The following is a 23,237-nucleotide window of genomic DNA, read 5'->3' on the forward strand; positions in this document are numbered from 1 at the left end:
CCTCTCAAAGGTTGTCTATCACAGTATATCTGGACTTTTGTTTCTGCTGTAATTGCCAGTCATGTCTGAATTAGGCTTAAAAATAGCTCAAGTTCATCACAGAGCATCAAATAGTAAACCAGTAAACAAACAGCTTCAGTCTCTCAGACATTTTAATTGATTTGAGGTTTCATGATTATTTAATAATCTCAAATTGAAATATTATGATAAATAAGTATAACTATAATCTGTAAATGATAAGAAATCTGAAGTGTCAAGACCTTGTCACTAATCTTCCTAATTCTCCTAACTAATAATTTAAATAAATAATTTACAGTCAATTTAATTGGGTAAACTTTATCATCTACTTATAACACATACTATGTTCACTACAGATGTCCTCACTATAGCCAATGTTGAAACAGAGATCATAGCAGCAGAAAATAAATTTGCAGTCAAAATGAAATTTAAGATTTGAAGTATGTCAAAGTTCAATTAAATTCAAAATTCTTTCAAATTTTAATCAATTTTTATATATTATAATTGTATCACTTGTAGCGATGTATATAATTAAAGCGTCAGAGATCAACCTTAATCCCTTTAATCTCTAAACCCATCAGAAAACAAAGACACAGCCATCACAATGGAGGTAAAGATAAGATAAATCAAGATAAATCAAGATAAATCAAATGTAATCAAGATAAATTATAAATTCTCTCTCCTCCCTGGACAGGTAAATTACAGTACTATCTAGTTATTATACAGTCTATACACAGGTATATTTCATCTTGTTTCCATGACAATTAATTACACACAAATTTCATTTTGAAGCCTACAGCAATATCTATAAGTTTAAGATAGATTTCATGTTTCTGTGATACTTCTTACACTTGATGATTTTAACCAATATATTCTAAAAACTAATTATAAAACCATAAGCTTATCCTGTCTTTCAGTTATGTAACAGAATACAGATTCTCTTGAAGACATTGAAAACCCAAGTCCTACAGTAAAATCAGGTGTTCAAGAAAAAAATATGCCATGACCCCTACCCTATACAGTGAGCACCCATTTCACTTTTTAAGATTATCGCAAATTCAGGATCAATTTTAATTGAAATTTTTTTATTTTTGTCCTAATTTAATAATTGATTACCTGTCAATTAGTCACAATATGTTAATGATATTTAACTAGATATTTTAATCACTGTAAAATTAAATTATCCAGGCTTATAAATAATCAATTCAAAACATTTTGTTACTGGTTAACTGTTCAAAACCTAATCTAATTCCTACATATACAAAATAGCTAAAAACTGCAATTAGCATCTGACCTTAAAAAGCTTGAACTAATCTAATTAAGAAATTAATTAGCCAAATCATCATTAATTATTAATTAGATTCATTTGTCAAACAATGGTTTTGGCTATGCTTTTACAGTGAAATGAAAGTAGTCGTTTTTAATGTCCATTGCTATAATCTTTAATTCATGATACAATGATTTTTAACTGACAGCTAGTGGTCCTTCAGTTAAGAAACTGTCGTCTGCATGGTCGTTTGTTACTAAAATCAGCCAGGTCTTACAAAACAGTTGTCCTTAAACCTGAGGCCACTCTTGGGTTTATCTCAGCTTCTCTTCTTGATAGTCAACATAACCCCCAAATTATACTGCAACAAACTAAATACAATAATGAGTAGTGAAAAAAAAAAACCTTTGAACTTTGAAATGTTATTTAAATTCAAAACAAATTGTATAATGCACAGCTTATTGCATAATCGACATAATTTAAATAAATTTTCTGGTTAGAAAATGAAATCAATATTGTATAGACATTATTTTATGTTCACCACATTGTGATCAATTATTGGTACACATGTTCAACTACAGTTTAAATATCCTTTAATCAATGCTCATTTTACAAACTTCAAATGCTTTGTGTTTCAAAATAAAAATTTTATCCAAAATATACATTTTAAAATAGTTGCTTTCTTTATGTACACATGATTAAGAGATTGTGCAGTTTTCAGAAAAAAATCACCTTTGCTTTGAACTTTTGATTGAATTACTTAGTGGAAGTTTTTTTTCATTCATTTCTTCAGCTTTATTGCATTTAATAACACAAATTATGTTTTAGAAAATTTTTTTTCAAATGGCTTTTAACATTTTAACAGGTTAGCCATCAATGTTATAATGTTAAAATACTTGTATCAGTGTATCTATGTTATATGACGTCTGTTTGGATTTTCCCACCAAATTAAAGTACCAAACAATTAGATGTAGAAATTTGACAGATTAGTTTAAATGACCGTTCCCACAGTGGACAGTAAACAGTCACTAGTGTTCACTTGACGTAAGAATTAAGAAAAACATGTTCAAGTAGACAAGGATATGTTCAGCTAGATGTTCTCAAATAGAACATGTGAACATTGTTTCATATTACATCATTGGTAAGAATTATGCAATTCAGTCTGAGTTATCAAATAATTCAGTGCACTAGAAAAGGATCCTTTTGTATGGTCAAGGCTGTGAATAATGAACTTTAAGAAATACAATCATCTCAAAAGTACAGACGAACTGAATGGTGTCCTAAACAGCAGAGTCAGAAAGATAAAATGTATACAAATGCCTGTAATCCTCAAGTCATCATTGAAATATGAAAATATCTGAAATTCAGCTTAGACCCAGCAAAATTAAAGACTATTTATAAGTAGGAAATAAGAATATCTAACAAGATATTTGAAACCTGCAGTCAAATGGAAGAAATTCTTTCAAATTGACAATAATGTTACTATACATTTACAAACATTGCCCCAGGCGGCTATCTTGTCACGGTTGATTTGAAGTACAGGAGGTAAGGTGGGTAGTATTCGACAACATACAGGAAACTGAATACCTGTGACAGAACATCAATCATGGCCTGCGTCAAATAGAACAATAGCACACCGTGTTACTATGTACATTTATCACAAAATGGTGACCAAACCGTCATTATGTTTATCAAATTTTTAACATCACAACTGACCACTGTTTCTAGACAGTAAAGTTGTTTATTTGGACACAAGATCATCACTCTAAACCTAATAGACGTCTCTAATAGCCAAGCTAGTCCTGTTATCCCCATTGGAAAATTTGTGTTAAAATATAACCTTAGTCTCAAAACTAAAGTGAGAATGGTCCAGAAAAACCCACAAATAAAATTAGTCTAACATTCTAGCCCATTGAAATTTCACACAAATCAAAGTCGCCTACATAAAAAATTTGCATTTTTACACCAGTCATAACATAGAGAGTAAAAAACTTTTAACAACCATGAATATAAAATAAAAGAACAAATGAACATGATTTGAATTTCAATTGAAACATTTCAATATATGATTCATTCAAGTATTGAACAACCATATAAAAGTCAGGTTTAAACATGTTTTAGGACATTTTCCCACATGAACCCAAATCGCACTATTTTATATTTCAAAAGTTTTATTTCATTTGCATTAAGAAGCTTAAAAATTCACAGTAGGGGATTGAAGGTTTTTTATCCACTCTGAATTTCAAATTAAAATGGCCACTGGGCCAAACAAACACATATTGTGAACAATTTTTAATAAAAAATCTTGATCCTTTCATATTGCATGGTGAACAATAGATACATTTTCTTTGTAATGTTGAGTACATGTCGTCCAATATTGGATATATTGAAGCCAAGGGTCGTGCGGAATGGCCAGTAGTATACAATACATCTATAGAAATTAAGGATAATGGGGGCATAGCGTATCCCTAAATTGACACTATGACAATAAAAAGGTCTGGTCTAATTGTTTGTGCTCATAAAAGATTATCTGCTCACAGAGGGTCAATCATGAGGGGTTGTATTCTACCAAATCTACTCATATTCAAAATATTCTTTATGATTTTGTCATATCCTTTCTTAATTTATCCACACACCTGCTTTTAATGGCCAGTAAAGTCAGACCAAGTCAACAAGACAACCAACTTTTACATTTCAAATAAATACTTGTAATGCAAGGCTAGGTAAATACAAAACAACATCCATTTTAAACTGAAAATATCTTGTTTTCACATTGTGCTAGTAGTTTAAATAACTTTTATCTTTCAATAAACTTGCCCTCTCGCTTCAAATCAGATTGAAAGTTTTAGACTGTAGTGTCTTTACATCAATAATTACTTTAATCAAACTGATAAAATATATTTATAAGAGACATTTTATTTTATCACAAACCAATGATACATATTTCACAGTCCTATCCACAAATTTAAGATATTGAAATTCATCAGATTATGTGAGATCAGGAAAATATTTTTTGTATAGTTGTGCTGTACCCAACTCCCATTGAAAATAAATTGTTCTTACCTTAGTGCTCCTAGTTTTTGGAGAACTACCACCAACTTCAATAGCTGTAACTTCCACTTCAAATATTTCTGGCAAATACTCCCGGTCTAAAACTTGGGTTGTTTTCATTAATCCATTAAGTTTATCAATAGAAAAATACCGAGGCTGTGGCACAGAATTTGCCAAAATCTTTGTCACATAATACTCCACATTTACTCCTGATTGGGTTGCTGAAGCTTGAATGTTAGTCACTCCTTTTCCCGGAGGTTCATTTTCCTCAATATTGCCAGCTTTAATGTTCGTGAAAATAGGTCCATCATTAGAGCTTGATATAATAATCGTCATTTCCATCCTGGTAGATTTTTGTCCTAAAACATCTCGTCCACCATCATCCTGGGCCTGTACTGTGATTGTATGATATATTGCTGATGCAGGAAGGTCTTGAGAAAGAGTTAATTCTCCTGTAGTTGATTGAAGAGAAAATAAGGAGGTATCACCAGCTACCATTTGATAAGCTACCAACCCATTGTTTCCAGCATCCTGATCACGTGCTAATACAGTTCCAATTTTATAACCTCTTTTGCTTCTTGCGGGAACAACCATAGCATTCATAGATTCAAAAACTGGAGCATGATCATTGATGTCTGTCACAATAATGGTAATAGTCTTCATTGCTGATAATCGTTTATATACAGGAACTGCCATATCAGTAGCTATGATAGTTAAAAAGAATTTGTCAGTCTGTTCTCTGTCAATTTCTCTTTGAATAAAAATCTCTCCTGAAAATACGTCAATTCTAAAATGGTTTGGAGCATGGTCTGGAACAGGTTCTTGTTTAGCTATAATATACTGGACACGACCATTACCTCCAGAATCCTTATCTGTAGCTCTGACTATGGTTACACTGCTGTTTACTCTCTTAGATTCTGATATTGTAACTGATGATGATGTGTCTTGAAAAACTGGAATATTGTCATTCGCATCCATTACCTGTACAATGAAGTTATGGGTAGTTGACAAAGATGGAGAACCAGCATCAGATACACTGATTTCAAGATCATATTGAGCTTTACGTTCATAGTCCAGAGTTCTTGTTAGGTACATACGACCAGAATACGCATCAATGTTGAAAGTATTGTCATTATTTCCACTAACAATGTTAAAGAATAGAACAGCATTGTTGCCACTATCAGCATCAATGGCAGTAAAGGTTGTGATGTGGTAACCCAAAGGAACAGATTCTGACAGATCTACACTCTTCTGGAAGGCAGCTGATTTTGAAACAGGCTTATTGTCATTTATATCTGCAACTGAAATAATGACAGTTGTTGAAGAACTATGCTGGACTGTGTCTCCAGAATCTGTTGCTGTAACAACTAAGGTATAGCTTGACTGTTCTTCTCGGTTTATTTTACCAGTTAAATAAATCTGACCAGTGGCTTCTCGGATGTTAAATTTTAAATCTGAATCACTCTCTGATATGGAATATTTGATGACAGCATTTGGTCCATCATCTGCATCAACTGCTGTAACAATTGTTATATTGGTGTTTGGGCCAGAATCTTCCATTACAGATGCAGTGTAAATATGTCGTGGGAAAACAGGTGGATTGTCATTTTCATCCTGTATATGAACTTTGATCAAAGCTCGAGCTTGATTTGGTTTTCTTCCATTATCCTTGACATAGATGTAAAAAGAGAAGAAATCATTGTTGGTGGTCTTAAGAACATATTCACGATTGAACTGTCTTGCTGTGTAAATTCTTCCAGTAGGAGCATCAATCGTAAAGTTCTTCTGACCATCACCCCAGAAGGTTAACTCAGCATTTGGTCCAGAATCGGCATCTTTGGCCATGACTTGACCAATGTAGGATAGAGAAGGCTGATTTTCAGACACATAAAAGTGGAAGGTTGAATTCATGAAGACTGGGGTATTGTCGTTATCATCTAAAATATTGATGGTGATGTTTGAGGTCGAACTTCTTGGTGATTCCCCACGATCACAAACTACCACTGTCACCATGTACAAATCATGTTCTTCTCTGTCCAGTTGGTGAGCTACATACAAAGTTCCATCAGGAAAGATTCCAAAACGATTGTGATCATTGCCTCTGATTATTTTGAAAAACATTTCACTGTTTTTACCCTTGTCATCATCAGTGGCCAGAAGTTGAAAGATAATTTCATTTACTGGTTTGGATTCATAGATGGAAACTTCATACTGATTTTTCTGGAAAACTGGAGTGTGGTCATTAACATCAATAATATTAATATGAAGCTCTAAAAGGGATGATTTTTGTGGAGATCCACCATCTGTAGCAATTATTTTCAAATCAAATGAGGAAACTGGAAGATTAACAACTGCTTTCTTAAGATAGATGACTCCAGTAGGTGACTTGATGCCAAAATAATCGGAACTGGTCTGTAATCTGTAGGTTACTTTACCATTGACCCCATCATCTGCATCAATTGCTTCTGCTAAGAAGATGTTATGCCCTATAGGCCAATCTTCAATCACCTCTACTGACATTGCTGATGATCTAAATCTTGGTGAATTGTCATTTATATCTTTTACTTTGACAGTCACAATAACCTGTCTAAATTTGGATGGACCGATAGCTAAAACTTTTAGATCATACTCATCCTTTTCTTCTCTGTCAATCTTTTTATTAGTGGTTATCTCCCCTGTTTGATCATTGATGCTAAAGACTCCAAATTGATCGCCACCAGCAATCGAGTAGGCTGGTGAACCTGTGGTAGAAGAAGCCGATACAACACCTACTCTACGACCAATTTGATTTCTAGCATCATCTCCATCTTCATCAATTTCAAAAGCATAAGACCTTTTTCTAAAAACAGGAGCAACCTCATCCACAGCAGTGACAGAAATTTTGACGGAAGCATCATTTGTTGCTGATCTTCCTTTCCCATCAACAGCTCGGATCACCAAGTCATACTTTTTACCAGCATTACGATTTAGTTGTCTGGTAGTCCTGATCCATCCAGTACCACTGTCAATTTGGAAGCTATTAAAATCATTGCCAACTATGGAATAAGTGATTCTACCATTTTCACCTTCATCAGGATCAACTGCAGCTACCCTGACAACCTCTGTGCCTGATTGGCGATTCTCTTGGATGTTTCCATAGATTATATCTGGGTAAAATTTGGGTGTATTGTCGTTCACATCCAGTACTCTGATGTTGATAGTGGTTGTTGATGACAATGACGGAATGCCTTGATCTCTTGCAATCAATTTCAAAGTGTAGGCTGACACAGATTCACGATCAAATGATTTTAAAGTGGTAATTTTTCCTGAATTTTGATCTAATGTAAAAGTATTTGGGTACTGTCCATGAACATCTGGATGGAATGAGTACTTGATAGTTCCATTAATGCCTCTATCTCTATCTTCAGCTTTGATTGTCACAACTTCAATACCACTTGCCAAGTTCTCCTCCATGTTGATTGGATAGACAGATTGGTTAAAAGTGGGAATTTCATCATTTTCATCCAGGATCACAACAGAGACTTGGGTAAAACTGACAAAAGGTTGAGAACCACCATCTCTTGCAGAAACATTCATCTTGACTGATGACATGATTTCATGATCCAAAGGAGATTGGATTGTCATCAAACCAGTTCCACTGTCAATTTTAAACCAACCATTAGAATTTCCATCCTCAATGGTGTATACAAGATCAGAGTTCAATCCAGAATCCAGATCAGTAGCCTTGACACTAGCAACAAAACTTTCTGGAAGAGATGTTTCTTGCAACTCCACAGAATATTCTGATCTTTCAAAAACTGGAGCATGATCATTGGCATCATTAATTTTGATGATAAGAAAAGCTGTAGAACTTCTTGGAGGAATTCCTTTATCAGTGGCCACAACTGTCAAATTATAAAAATTTAGTTTTTCTCTATCCAAATGTCCAGCAACTCGAATAATGTTCAAAGTGAAAAAACTGAAAAGTTTGAAATGTCCAAGTTCATTTCCACGAGTGATTTGAATAGAAGTTTCACTGTTGATGCCTGTGTCTGCATCCTGAACACTGATGGAAGCCACACGTTTTCCAGGTTCTGTGTTTTCATCTACGGAAGAATAATCTTTAGAATTGTCTGGAACGTGATCGAAGATAATAACTGGGCTATGATCATTTGTGTCCACTATACTAACACTGATATAGGCTTGATCAGAGAGAGCTGGTGTGCCTCGATCTTCAGCAATTACAGTTAAGAGACAGCTATATGGACTACAAGAAAGAGATCTTCCACAAACACGACTACATTTTAATGGTTTTGTTAGTGTCCGAACAATTCCCGTTTTTTCCTCGATCATAAATTGTCCTGTTTCATCCAGTAAACTGTAAACAATTTCTTTATTGAGCCCAGAATCAGCATCTGATGCTATAACTCGTATCACAGATTGTCCGATTTTTGCATCCTCCAAGATCTTCTTTTTGTATTCACTTGGATTAAAAATTGGTGGATTGTCATTCACATCCGAGACGGAAATATTCACAGATAAAAATCCATAAAGTGGTGGAATGCCATTATCTCTTGCAGATATATTCAAAATATATTGATCTTTTAATTCTCGATCTAAATCACCAATCACTTCTATATACATAAAGGGAGAACTCGAACTTGGAACAATTAATTGGAATTTTCCTTCGTGATTTCCGGATATGATGTCATATTGTGACACTGTGCCGTTTTCACTTAAATCAATGTCAGTAGCTGTCACTATGATATGTTGTGCACCTTTGGCATTTTCCCCAAATGAAATATTCATTGCTTGTTCTTGGAAAACTGGACGATTGTCATTAATGTCTAAAATTTTGATTAAAATTTCCACAGGGTGTGGGGGATTTTGTGATTTTGAGCCGAGAGCGAATAAATTAATTACATCCTGAGAAAATTGTGATGTGTCTCGATCTAAAACAAGTTTATTTACTAATACACCTGAAGAGCTATTTAACACAAAATATTTATTAGGTCTATCTAACTGATATGTATAACCGGACCGAGTTGGAATAACACCTAAAGTAGTCCCAGGGGGTAGCCCTTCTGTTGTTTCAAAATTAACTCTATCATCACCTGGTCCATTTCCCTGTGCAAATTCCACTAGAAAATGCAATAACAGCAGATATATTATTCGATGTTTAGTCCTATGTGGAATTGATGTGTGAAATTTAGAAACCATCATTTTCGAACTGGCCTCCATGTTATTGTTGCGCTAATTACAACACACGGTACAGGTAAAATCCAGGTGAGTTGATCACGATTATTGTTTATCAAGATAGATTCCACATTTTCTATCACTTCTAGCCCCTTGTTTCATACTCCAAGAAAAGATGATTTCATATTAGTCTGTGTACACATTATAAGCGATTGAATATAGATAAAAACAGTTGACTTTTTGCTAAAATTAGCTTGCTTTGATATCAAGTGAGATCTTGTGAAGTAAACCACGCGTATACACTGCAGGTTACACACACTACTCGTTCCTACTATTATAACCAAAACACATCGTCTAAAACTTCTAAAATACCCATATATCCATCAAAATTATACACAATTTTCATATATACACTCTTACATAGTTCATTAGTCTTTCAAATAATCCAGAAACTGTTAATTTTAACTCATATTTTTGATCTAAACAATCGTATAGTCCTAGTATGTTGTACAGTGTAAAGTTGACTGTATTATGGTAGCTGTGGAGTTCAATCCCTTTAAGCTCCACCCACTTTATTGTGATTGACATAAACATTAACCAATCAAATCGCGTAATTCTTCTCGATGTGGTGACTGAAAAAGAATGTGAAACAATTCGGATTTCCGACAATTATTTGTATTATCCGTCTTTTCTTTGAGGATTTCGACAAGAAAAAAATTATTTACTGTTTGAGACAAAACATTACAAGTTTCGGTGTGTTCAAACGGTGTAACATTGGTGAAATTCGTTGATTTAGGGATTTCAGCATCAAATTGTTAGATGACAAATTTAAATAGACTTTCTTTTCACTTTCCTACTTTATTAAAACATGCCCTTCAGCATCAAAAGGCTACATAACAAAATTAAAGCCAATTTGAAATTGAGCGATAACTAGCTTTAAAATTGTCCAAAAGGCATTGTGACCTATTGATAATCACGACTTCCAGGGGTTCCTTTTTTTAAATTTCGACTTTCAATGGTGAAAAAAAGGATGATGTCAGAAATCCAATGTAAATTATGTTACTAAAATAGTGGCGTTTCGAATCCTATTTTATCTAAAAATATGTGGGTCATTATCTAAAGAATCTCAATAAATTATCAAATGTGTTATTTTAAAAAGGCAGCCAAATTTCCAACACCGAATTACTAATTTTTTTGTAAACTGTGTGAGTAAAATGCGAATTTCGAAAATTATAAAATTGATTGATTATAGGCCGAAATAAAATTGAAGTCTGTAACTGTCACGATGTCAATATAAAATATATTTCTCTATAGATGATTCATATCTTACCTATAAACTATGTCTAATAACTTATATACTCTTAGTCATTTTACAACGAAAAAATATACCTGTAGACCAATAGTGAAAAACAATGTATTCCGTGGTGCTGATAGTGGTAAACCTTCCATACCCCCTTTCTCTTGTCATGTCTGCAGCATAGAGTGGAGAATTAAATATAATCATTTCTAGCAGAGCACTTCACAATTGGAAATGGAAAAAGTTGCAAAAAGTAGGCCTATATATGCTCACAAATTGTCCTTCATTGTAGATATTTATTTGAAATGAAATATATTTGTTCTATATCTAAGATCAATTGCGGGTAAAAACACGTGTGAAGTGAAATGAAGTGAAGAGATTATCTAAATATTGAAACTATTTGGTGCTCAATCTTGATCCATATAAATGTATATTTTGATTGGGTCTTAATCCCATATTTTGATATATCCTCACCCCTCGGGCACTATTTTACCTTTGATTTTATTATAGTTGTACAGGTGATGGGCTTTAGACGGCCTGAGGTTATAACAACATTTCATAGCGTTTTTCACAGAAAATTACATAGAAATATAGTTTTGTAGCACAATCATGCAGAGGACTAGGAAGGTTCTTGATAGAACTAAACGAGAGTTTATTGTCAATTATTGTCCCCCGCTCATCTAAAGATAAATAGTATTGTATATAGTATAGTTATACAATAATAAACTAATATAATATACACAGTAAGTATAATATATTAATAAATGTCAGGTACAATAATACAGGTGTTGTTATTCTCGCCTCCCTGACACCTTATATTACATTATTCTTATAACTTTAATTAATAACTATTGATAACCCCCCCTCCCCCCCTCTCCCTCTATACCTCTACAATTTACAACCCTTATTATAGATTTTCAATAGAAAATGTAAATATATCAACATTTATGTGGATAAATAGAATTAAATAATATGATCTCCCAAATTAAAATAATTCGTTTTAACATTAGCGGCGAAGCACTTTCTAAAGCATTTGCATATAATCCATGACATGCCATATAATGAGATCAAACAAACAAACACAACGATTATTACTGCAGCGGCAAATACGCATTTAATGAAAAGCTATAGAGAACTCCGTCTAGAAGGAACTTTCCCTGTAGCATGCAGCGATTTGATTGGATAGAACGCTGTCCAGGGCTTCCAAGACACAAGACGAGTTCCTAATAGTGTCGGGGTATTAAACGGAGTTCGTAATAGGGCCTACACGTATCCTATCTTGAGATTGTGAAGATGGAATACTTGACGTAGATCCTTTTGTCATAGGTTTTTTTTACTACTATTTTAATGAAGAAACAATCAGCAAATACTTCATGATTTTCCCGAACAAATGAAAATAGATTTGTAGATTGTGTTGAAGATTATCAGATAGATCAAATCAAAACAATAAGGTTCATTAAGATTGTTCTGGACGTCATTAATTCAAACCGATAGAAGGATAAGATTTTAGATTACTTATAACAAGCGATGTTTAATGACAATTCAATGATATTTACCCTTATGATATACTGTATTGTTGATGATAGTATGGTGTCTATCATTAAGTCTCAGTTCTAGAGATTATCAAGTCTGATGATTTCGATCTTCGAATTTTCTCGATATTCACATTCCGCAATAAGACAAGGGGTCCACAAACGGAACAATCTGTTATAATTCAGAACCGTGTTCAGGTTCATCATGATAAACAGATAATCATGACTTAATTCACCGTCAGCGAATGGACATTTGACATCCATTACAGCTTGATGTCTCATTAGTCATTAAGGATCGTATACTGTCATCTTCAGGTATGAGCTAGATGTTGAATATCAGTGAAATGTAGAGGATGTCGATGAGGTGTTGGTTAACAACAAGACAAATAAATTATATTTCTTTGGGGATCAGGGACTACACATACAAAATACACAAATCAACATAAATAGTAAAATAAGGAAACTTGTGTTGACTTGGCTAAATCGGCACAGAGAGACCAACTGGCAGTTCCTTGGATTGAATGCTCGAAGAGCTTCTATTTGCAAAGTTCTCGAAGAGAAGAAAGTTATTAGAGCCGTCGTCAGCGGGTTGCCTTGATTATTCCAAACAGCGTAGACGACTGTTTTCCGATCCAGTTGGAATAAATGTCCAACAGTGATCATAGTCGACAAATCCCCATTGTTAAAATGTTGTTACCTTTATAAAGGTATCTACATTAGTGTATTATATAATAGAACATTACTTATTAAAGATCACAAACAATACTATATTGTTGTCTAGAACAAGTAAACAGACATTAAATATGTTGAGTCGATTTCGGTTCTTGTCAAGTGCTCGAACGAGTAAAGTTGACGATATCTCAGTTACTGCCCATAACTGAATCAGAAAATAGTTTGTTAACTGGGTAATATAGTTTTTCTTCTGATTTTGGAAGTTAATTTGGAAGTTGACCAATTAAATTGTATTGCCTTGAAAACATTATCATTAAAGTGGCGTGTTTAACAAACTATCCATTTCATTATAATGGATACCCTACCTGTATCGTTTTTAAAAATTGAAATTCCTCCCATCCAGTACTGAAATTGAACAAATTCGTACCGTGGACACTTTCTAAGATGTCACTTTGCATTGGACTTCATGTCCTTTTTCGGTTTTTACTGTCCGATAATGTTAATGACGGCATTATGTGTGATGACCGGTGTGGTGAACGATGTGGAATTATAGATACAGTACAGAGTAGAAAGTAGAGGAGGAGAATTGTGTCTAACTAGTCTATAAATCACCATCACTTGACACATATAAATTGTACCTTCTCTACATTAAAATGTCTATCATATAATAGAAGGGACGTAACTCCATTTAATTGACAAAATTAGAACACACCAATACTGTTAATATTGTTTCCGCTCATAATGTTCCATGTGAAAAAGAGAAAAAAAAAGTGAGGTCCGAATTAAATTTGGTGGAATTTATGATGAGAAATGATATACAGAACATATCAAGGGCAAACCTCAGAGTTTACTGAAATGGTCAAATATCGCAGTGTGTAGCGAGACAGAAATGAACAAACCTTGCAGAAATTCAGTTGGTCATAACTGACATAAATGTCATGAGTCATGAGTTGATTTCTTGTGAAAACAGAGCAATCGAATTTGTAGCAGACGTATCTATTCAGATGCACCGATTTAAATCTGTATCAATCGGCAAATATACCCTCAAAGTTCGCAAAGAAAAATGTGATAAAAAAATTGCTTGCCTAGACATTATCTTGGTCTTCGGTTATTTCAGAATACACGACCTTACTAACAGTCAATCAATTCTACCTCATGTAGTTTCTATAAAGCATCAGATGGAGGGGGCAATACCACCTGACAATACCCAATTGTATAAAATTTGAAACGGAGGGATGAGGGGTGGGGACAAAGGCCGCGGCAGTCATTTCCGACTTCCCGAGTAGAAACGCCACTGCTAACTAACTCTGATTCGGACTATGACAACTTGTTATACATCTTTCTAAATCTATTTCATTATTATCTTTTCAACGTACATTAATAATTCTTTTGATTTCTCAAAAGCAGACTAACCATTCAAACCTTATTCATTTGTTTGAACAGTTGAACTTCAGGATGATATTTTGTATTCTTTTCTTGGAATTTCTTTTGTATTGCCAACAATTTGATGCAGTCTCAAGAGATTGAAAAGGTGAATTCTTCTTTTAAAACTTCCTGTGATAGTAGATCTTATATTTCTAGAGCATTATTCATCATGTGCCTAGCAGTATCTCGTCTTTAAACTAAACCAAATCTTTCTGGTGAACGTTACAGGAAATGAAGTTTAGTAGGCTATTGTAAATCCAGCACGTAGGCCTAGGCATAAGCCTGTAGCACACGGGGCCTTGTCCGATCCGAACGACTGGACGCTTTTTCCATGTAATATGAGAGTAAAGAATGATAAATCAATGTGAGAGTAAAGTATGATCGATCAATATGAGAGTAAAGTATTATCAATTAATATGAGAGTAAAGACTGGTAAATCAATATGAGAGTAAAGTATGATCATTCAATATGAGAGTAAAGTATGATCAATCAATATGAGAGTAAAGACTGGTAAATCAATATGAGAGTAAATTATGATAAATCAATTTGAGAGTAAAGTATTATCAATCAATATGAGAGTAAAGTATGATCAATCAATATGAGAGTAAAGTATGATCAATCAATATGAGAGTAAAGTATGATAAACCAATATGTGAGTAAAGTATGATCAATCAATATGAGAGTAAAGACTGGTAAATCAATATGAGAGTAAATTATGATAAATCAATGTGAGAGTAAAGTATGATCAATCAATATGAGAGTAAAGTATGATCAATCAATATGAGAGTAAAGTATGATCAATCAATATGAGAGTAAAGTATGATAAACCAATATGTGAGTAAAGTATGATCAATCAATATGAGAGTAAAGACTGGTAAATCAATATGAGAGTAAATTATGATAAATCAATGTGAGAGTAAAGTATGACCAATCAATATGAGAGTAAAGTATGATAAACCAATATGTGAGTAAAGTATGATCAATCAATATGAGAGTAAAGTATGATCAATCAAGATGAGAGTAAAGTATGATCAACCAATATGAGAGTAAAGTATGATCAATCAATATGAGAGTAAAGACTGATAAATCAATATGAGAGTAAAGTATGATCAATCAATATGAGAGTAAAATATGATAAACCAATATGTGAGTAAAGTATGATCAATCAATATGAGAGTAAAGTATGATCAATCAATATGAGAGTAAAGTATGATCAACCAATATGAGAGTAAAGTATGATAAAAAAATATGAGAGTAAAGTATGATCAAAAAATATGAGAGTAAAGTATGATCAATCAATATGAGAGTAAAGTATGATCAATCAATATGAGAGTAAAGTATGATCAATCAATATGAGAGTAAAGTATGATGAACCAATATGAGAGTGAAGTATGATGAACCAATACATGTATATGAGTAGAGTAAGATAAATCAATTTATAATTAAGTTATTCCTTGGAATAGACTGCGTTTAATATTGCAGCGTGTAGCTAGACAGAAATGGATTATTTCAGAACAAACATAGAGATTCAAATGAACATAACTTTGCGACATTTTACTATTTACACGGGGAGATACCAGGAAAGTTTCCTTCAGTACGCACTAATATTGTCCTCAGGAACCTGGTATTTGAAACAATTCACCTTCATATTGGGTTCAATATAAATTGTTAATTTGATGTACTGAATTAAACCTATACCAATCGGGATATTTACCCTCAGAGCTGTCAAAGCGTAAAGAAAAATTGTGATGAAAAAATTCATTTATCTTGACAGTATCTAAATGTGAATAAATATCTGTAATAGATCTTGATTGGTCATTGTGTATCTACAAAGCAAGCATGGATCTTTTTTTCAGAATACACGAACTCACTAACACTGGTTCGGTCTAAAACAAGTTTAACTATTTATTCGTCTTTCAAAATCTATTCATTTATTCGTATATATTATTATTAGCAACTTTATTGATTTCTCCCAAGTAGACTAACCATTTATACCATTTGTTTGAACAGATAAACTTCAGGATGATGTTTTGTATTCTTTTTCTGGAATTTCTTTTGTATTGCAAACAATTTAACGCGAGTCTTAACAGACTGAAAAGGTGAAATCTTTTTTTAAAAGATTCTTTTGATCGTACATCTTATGTTTCAAGAGCGTTAATCATCATGTGCCTAGCAGTATCTTTTAGTCTATTAGCTAGTCTTAGTCTTTCTGTTGAAAAATACAGGGAATAAGAATATTATAATTAGTTTTTTTAAGCTTTATGCGTATAGTGTCGTTTACAACATGGAAGTAAAGTATGATAAATCAAGCACGTAAGCTGAGGAGTTCTTTGAGTTACGAGCGAACCCTCAAAAAAAGTCTTCGAGGGCATTAACTGAATACCACTGAAGACCATGATGTCAGTATGATCAGGAGATATGAGATTCAAGCATGATAAATCATGATGAGAGTATGGTTAATCTATATCAATAAATAAACCAAGTGCTAATGATCCGAACCGCAAATAAATCCATAACAACACATAGGGGATACATTGGTAGAAGCTAATGAACTTTTCACGTGAGGAAGTATTTCATAATGAAAAGTATCACAAAAACACGTATACTTGTGAGAGTAAAGTATGACAAATCAATGCAAGATTAAAGTATGTAAGAGTAAAGATAATAAATAAATAATGATAAATTATGATAAATTAACAAGAGATACTAATTTGATAAATTAATGCGAGAGTAAAGTATGATAAATTAACAAGAGATAAAAATTTGATAAATTAATGCGAGAGTAAAGTATGATAAATTAACAAGAGATAAAAATTTGATAAATTAATGCGAGAGTAAAGTATGATAAATTAACGTGTGAGTAAAGTATGGTTAATCAATGTGAGAGTAAAGTATGATAAAACAATGTGAGAGTAGAGTATGATAAATGAATATAAGAATAAAGTATGATAAATAAATGCAAGATTAAAGTATGGCAAATCAATTAGAAAGCAAACTATAATAAATCAATGTGAGAGTAAAGTATAATAAATTGCAGAGAGAGAAAATTATGATAAATTAATGGGAGAGTAAATTATGGTAAATTAATCGAAATATCATACCAATTTTCTCATTTAAAAGATCTTCATGATGCATTTGTAGTTTGAATTTATTGTCAGTTATTTATATTTGAGTTTTTCCACCATATATGTTAATAGCATTAAATCAAATAAATCAAATCACTCTGCTCTCATATCTTAAATTTTAAAATTCGAACTTGACCAAGATCTAGGCAATATAATTGATCACAACAAATTTCATTAAAATCAGATGAAAAAAAAAACTATTGTGTTCACATGAAATATTGACGGACTGGCAGACTGACGGACAGACTGACGGACCGACTCACGGGGAAGGGCGACGGCAATATACGTGCACATTAACTTATGGGCGTATAAAAAGTTAATGAACAAACAAATAAATTTATTTTAGTTTTTAATTGATTGAAAGTGTTTGTGGAGTTGTGAGACTAACATAGTATGAGGACACATCGACATTATACTTTTCTGGTACAAAAATCGTTTACCAGTTAACAAATGTCTTTCATCCATGTTGTAGAACCATTCAATACATCTGATGAATTAGATTGAGTAGAAAATAGATAACATGTATCAATGTGAAAGTTTATGGCGATACAAACCCCTGTATCATAAGAAGTGATACACGCCCTGGCACAATCAAATACCGAAACTGGATAGACGGTGGCTGAAGGTGTCCCTGAGGGTCTCTCGTCTTTTACCACTAAATTAAAATATGAACAACTTTGTCCTAAAAAGACACAGAACAGTAACAATTATATTAAAGGGATTGAAAAAAGGTTTTCTATACCTTTTATGTGCATGAGGGACATCGATTTGCACCATTCCAGTTTTCAGTCAAACGTCTGACTGTACAGAGTTGTCAAGGACCCATTGCTAAATTCTGACAGAAAACAATAACCTGTAGAACGTATTGCGGTGACAGATCCCTAAAACATGTTTTTCAAGTTGCATAGAGTACAGGTTTTCCTTGTTCCGAAGATTGGACACGTGAAAGACATGCATTTCTTCATGACTGGTATCGAAGAGATGCCATTACCTAATTTTCATTACATATCTGGGTGTTGCGATACCTTTTTTCTTTGTGTATAGTTTTTTTTTACCAGCTAACCTAAAAGGAATTCTACCTTTGGTCCCACAGCTACAATTTGTGTTTGTGATAATTGGTTAAAAAAAAATGCATTCTACATTTATTTATTTTTGAAAGAGTGGCAATAGAACTAAATTGTTTGAGTTTGAAACAACTCTGTGAGCCGCAAAGAGTCTGCTTTTATTAGGCGCAAAAAGCGTCTAGGTATAATCAAAGTCGATTTTATCCTATGTTAATCTGATTCGATTACGTCTGAAAACCATTTATCCTGTATCAAACCGAAATTAGTTATGGTAATCAATGCATTTATCCTATGATTTGAAACATGCCCAGTTTCAATAATAACCATATTTTATGGATTTATCGAATTATACAGGGATTCTGTCGTATGGTTATGACACCAGGTAAGTCAGCTGATGTCTCTATGGGCCTACTCTTATTGGCCGAGTTTGATCCGAAATTAAAAATTTATGTTGATTCTTACATGTTTGGAAAGAACATCGGAAGATGGGTTGCAATTTATTAATACACTATAAGGTCCTATACTACCGATTGTTTATTAAACAAACCCTTATGGAGAATTCAAAAACTTAGTTCCTGCTTATTAAAAAAGATTAAAAATTGTGCCTATCATGGAGTTTTATACTATTTTGAAAAAACGACAAGATAATATCCTTACCTTCAATATTTATCCATAATTCTATTAGGGTTAAACATACTAAAACTGCATATGGTGGTCTTTTCATTTTGAAAATCTTTTTATTATACGATCACCACTATAAGGTTATCTTCAGACCACTGGACGTGTTCTTTAAAGTCCTAATCCAATCAATCGATAGCTTCACACGTTTATATATATGGGAAATCTAAGTCACGCTATAAGTAAAGTATATAAGTTATTTGATTCACAGAAACCATTTGAATACTGCTCAATTTATATTGCGAACTTCATGCATAATTAATTCCAAAAGAAAAAAGTTTTAAAGTTGAATTAGGTAACGTAGTCTACATCGGCATGAGCGAACAGATTGTATTATTCAAGGGATGTAAACATGTCTGGCAGATCCATCTTTTGTGCAGCTGTCGGCTTATGAAGTGAGACCCAGGGAGATCTGGCAATCTAACCAAACAAAACTAAACTAAAGGTGTCCATTGTGTTGTATTATGTACTGTTAGATAACAAGTTTGTATTTCCCGCTATATGACGTCATCACGAGAGACACGTGATTATGATCACTCTTGTTCTAGAAGCTTGCCAATGGCCTACGAGTCTGTAATGTATCGCCGATATTAAACCATTTGTATTACTGCTTACGTTCTATTTTATGAATAAACAACATAATAAAACATGGTGTCAGAAGTTAACTGGATTCAGAAGTAACGAATAGTGAATGGTATGTACATGTATAGACTATAATAACTGAGAAATTTGGTGAAAATTAGAAAACGTGGTCGCGGAGAGAAAAACAAAATGTCGGACGAAGAAGGACAGTCGAGTTCTCGTAGTGCATCTAGGCCTACAGCAACTTCAACTAGACCTACATCCAGCAATATGAATGGTGTCGCGAATTTTAATTCTGTAAAATTACCTACAGTTCCTCCTCCCGAGAAATTCAATTTTCAAGAAACTTAGTTATGGCCTAAATGGTTGAGAAGATTCGATAGATACAGAGTAGTATCTGGCCTCAGTGAAGAGAGTCAAGACAAACAGATCAACATGCTTATATACGTCATGGGTCCTGAATCTGAAGATATTTATCGAAGTTTTAATGTCGACACAGATGTTAATATTACGTACACAGAGGTCAGACAAAAGTTCAATGATTTGTTCATAGTCCGAAGAAACGTCATATTTGAACGTGCTCAATTCAACTCTAGAGTGCAGAAGGAAGGAGAATCGGTAGATAGTTTTATAACAGCACTCTATCCTCTTTCTGAATACTGTGAATATGGTTCACTTAGAGATCAATTAATACGTGATCGTATTGTAGTGGGTATTAAGGATGAGAACTTATCTAGAAGGTTACAACTAGACTCCACCTTAACCCTGAAGAAAGCAATCGATGCAGCAAAGCAGACAGAAACTGTTATTTCTCAGAATAAAGTCTTACGAGAAGATACGGTAAATGCAAACGTGAATGTTATGTCAAAACAGAAATTTCACAGTCAAAAGTCAACGAAGTCAAAAGACTACAAGAAACCAGGAAATCCACAACACAAGACATCACAGAATGATAAGTGTTACAGATGTGGAAGATCCAAGCATAGCCGAGATGAGTGTCCAGCAGCATCTGCGAAGTGCAGGAAGTGTCAGAAAATAGGACATTTTGAAAGACTTTGCCAAAGCAAACGTGTTTTTTCTGTAAATGCTAGAAATGATACTAATCCAGAACTTATATTTCTAGGCACTGTTTCAGGAGATATTAATAATATGTCTTATGCAAAAGATTTGTTTAAGGTTGATGCATATGTAGATAAAGCTCATGTAGATTTTAAGATAGACTCAGGGGCAGAGGTCACATCTATTCCTGAAAAAGCTTATGATAGAATAAGATCATTAAATCCTAAGATTAAGTTAAGTAAGCCTAACAAAGTATTATATGGCCCTAGTAAAGAGGTATTATTTGTTATAGGTATGTTTTCTGCTAATATAAGCACAGGTAATAAGTGTAGTAAGCAAGATATTTTTGTTATTAAGAATTTATCTACAGCTCTTTTAGGTATACCTGCCATATTAGATTTACATCTTTTAGAACGCACTGATAATAATATTAGTAGCAGTTGTGATAACTCTAGTTTTAAATTAGATAAAATTGATGTAGGCACAAAATCACCTTTTGTTGACAAATATCCAAAATTGTTTACTGGTTTAGGGAAACTAGAGGGACAGTACACTATTAGATTACGTCCAGATGCAGTTCCTTATTCTGTAGTTACATCTAGAGCAGTTAAGCTGCCTCAATATGAAAAACTTAAAACCGAGTTGAAACATTTGTTAGACACTGGTGTAATTTCTAAGGTTGATAAACCGACTGATTGGTGTTTCCCAATCGTACCAATTGATAAGGACGATGGTCGGATTCGTTTGTGCGTAGATTTTACTATGCTAAACAAAAATGTTTTAGTTGAAAATTATATGCTCCCAACTGTTGAAACTACATTGGGTCAATTATCGGATGCATGCTATATGTCAAAATTGGATGCCAATAGTGGATTTTTTCAAATAGGTATAAGTCCGGAATCACGTTCCTTAACCACTTTTATGACTCCTTTCGGGAGATACGAGTTTAATCGTCTTCCTTTTGGAATAAATTCCGCACCGGAATATTTTCAAAAACGTATGTCGCAACTCTCGGACGGATTTTCAGGTGTATTATGTCATATGGACGATATTTTAGTGTTTGGCAAAACTAAGTCAGAACATGATAAAAGGCTCAATCAAGTTTTAGAAAAACTTGAAACTTCAGGATTAACTTTAAATTTGTCGAAATGTAAATTTTCACAAACACGTGTAAAAATTTTAGGACATATTATCAGTAAGGGTGGTATAGAACCTGATCCCGACAAATTAAAGGCAATAAGTAATATGGAACCTCCAACTGATATTCATGGAATACGCAGAATTTTGGGAGTTATCCATCAATTAGGCAAATTCACTCCTAATTTAGCTGAATTAACACAGCCTTTGCGTGAATTAATATCGCCAAAAGTAGAATTTACTTGGACAAATAGGCGTCAAAATGCTTTTGAAAGAATTAAAGTTGAATTATGTTCACCTAAAATTTTGAAACATTATAATCCTAATCACGAAACAAAAGTGAATGCTGATGCATCAAAGTTTGGTTTAGGAGCCGCACTTTTTCAAAAAGCTAATTCCAACGATGATTGGAAACCTGTTTTATTTGCCTCGAGAACAATGACTTCCGCAGAGCAAAATTATCCACAAATTGATAAAGAAGCGCTAGGCGTAACCTGGGCTTGTGATAAATTTTCAGATTATTTAATCGGTATAAAATTTCATATCGAAACAGATCATAAACCTTTAATCTCATTGTTAGGAACCAAATGTGTAAATGAGCTACCTGCAAGAATTCAGAGATTTAGATTACGGTTATTTAAGTATAGATATACAATTAGTCACGTTCCCGGTCGTGATCTAATTATAGCTGACGCTTTAAGCAGAGCACCTTTATCGGTTACTGCAGATAAGTCTGATTTAGAATTATCAAAAGAATGTGAAGCCATGATAGCTGGCGTAGTTCAAAATTGTAAGAAACTTGAAAATCGTTTAACTGAAATTATTAAACAACAGGAAATCGATCCTGTATGTGTTAAAATTAAAGAATATGTTAAACATGGATGGCCAGATCGTGTTATTTTCAGTAGTGCATTAAGAGCATATTGGGCTGTACGCCATGAAATCGCTTTAGTACAAAATATCCTGATGAGAGGATCGCGTATTTTAATTCCAAGCTCAATGCGGTTAGAAATTCTTGATAAACTTCATGAAGGTCATATGGGTGTAACCAAATGCAGAGATCGAGCCATGCAAAGTGTATGGTGGCCTAACCTAAGCTCTCAAATTGCAGACTTAGTTTATAAATGTACTCAGTGTGCTGAGCATCGTGATAAA

The 23,237-nt window shown here is 33.4% G+C and overlaps 2 protein-coding genes across 2 annotated transcripts in view; one reads left to right on the forward strand and one right to left on the reverse strand.

Moving 5' to 3' along the window:
* The window catches only part of LOTGIDRAFT_105163 (hypothetical protein), a gene marked incomplete at both ends in the record, with an annotated part of 109,846 nt that extends 100,311 nt beyond the window's left edge, over positions 1–9,535 (reverse strand). Inside the window, one exon of the mRNA XM_009057166.1 lies at positions 4,349–9,535. Coding sequence (XP_009055414.1) covers positions 4,349–9,535 — 5,187 coding nt within the window. The remainder of the gene's footprint in view (positions 1–4,348) is intronic.
* A 9,394-nt stretch (positions 9,536–18,929) lies between these two features.
* The window catches only part of LOTGIDRAFT_153259 (hypothetical protein), a gene marked incomplete at both ends in the record, with an annotated part of 4,738 nt that continues 430 nt past the window's right edge, over positions 18,930–23,237 (forward strand). Inside the window, one exon of the mRNA XM_009057167.1 lies at positions 18,930–19,008. Within this exon, the coding sequence (XP_009055415.1) occupies positions 18,930–19,008 (79 nt within the window). The remainder of the gene's footprint in view (positions 19,009–23,237) is intronic.

This window comes from Lottia gigantea (assembly GCF_000327385.1).
Source record: "Lottia gigantea unplaced genomic scaffold LOTGIsca_3, whole genome shotgun sequence".
Lineage (NCBI taxonomy): Eukaryota > Metazoa > Mollusca > Gastropoda > Lottiidae > Lottia > Lottia gigantea.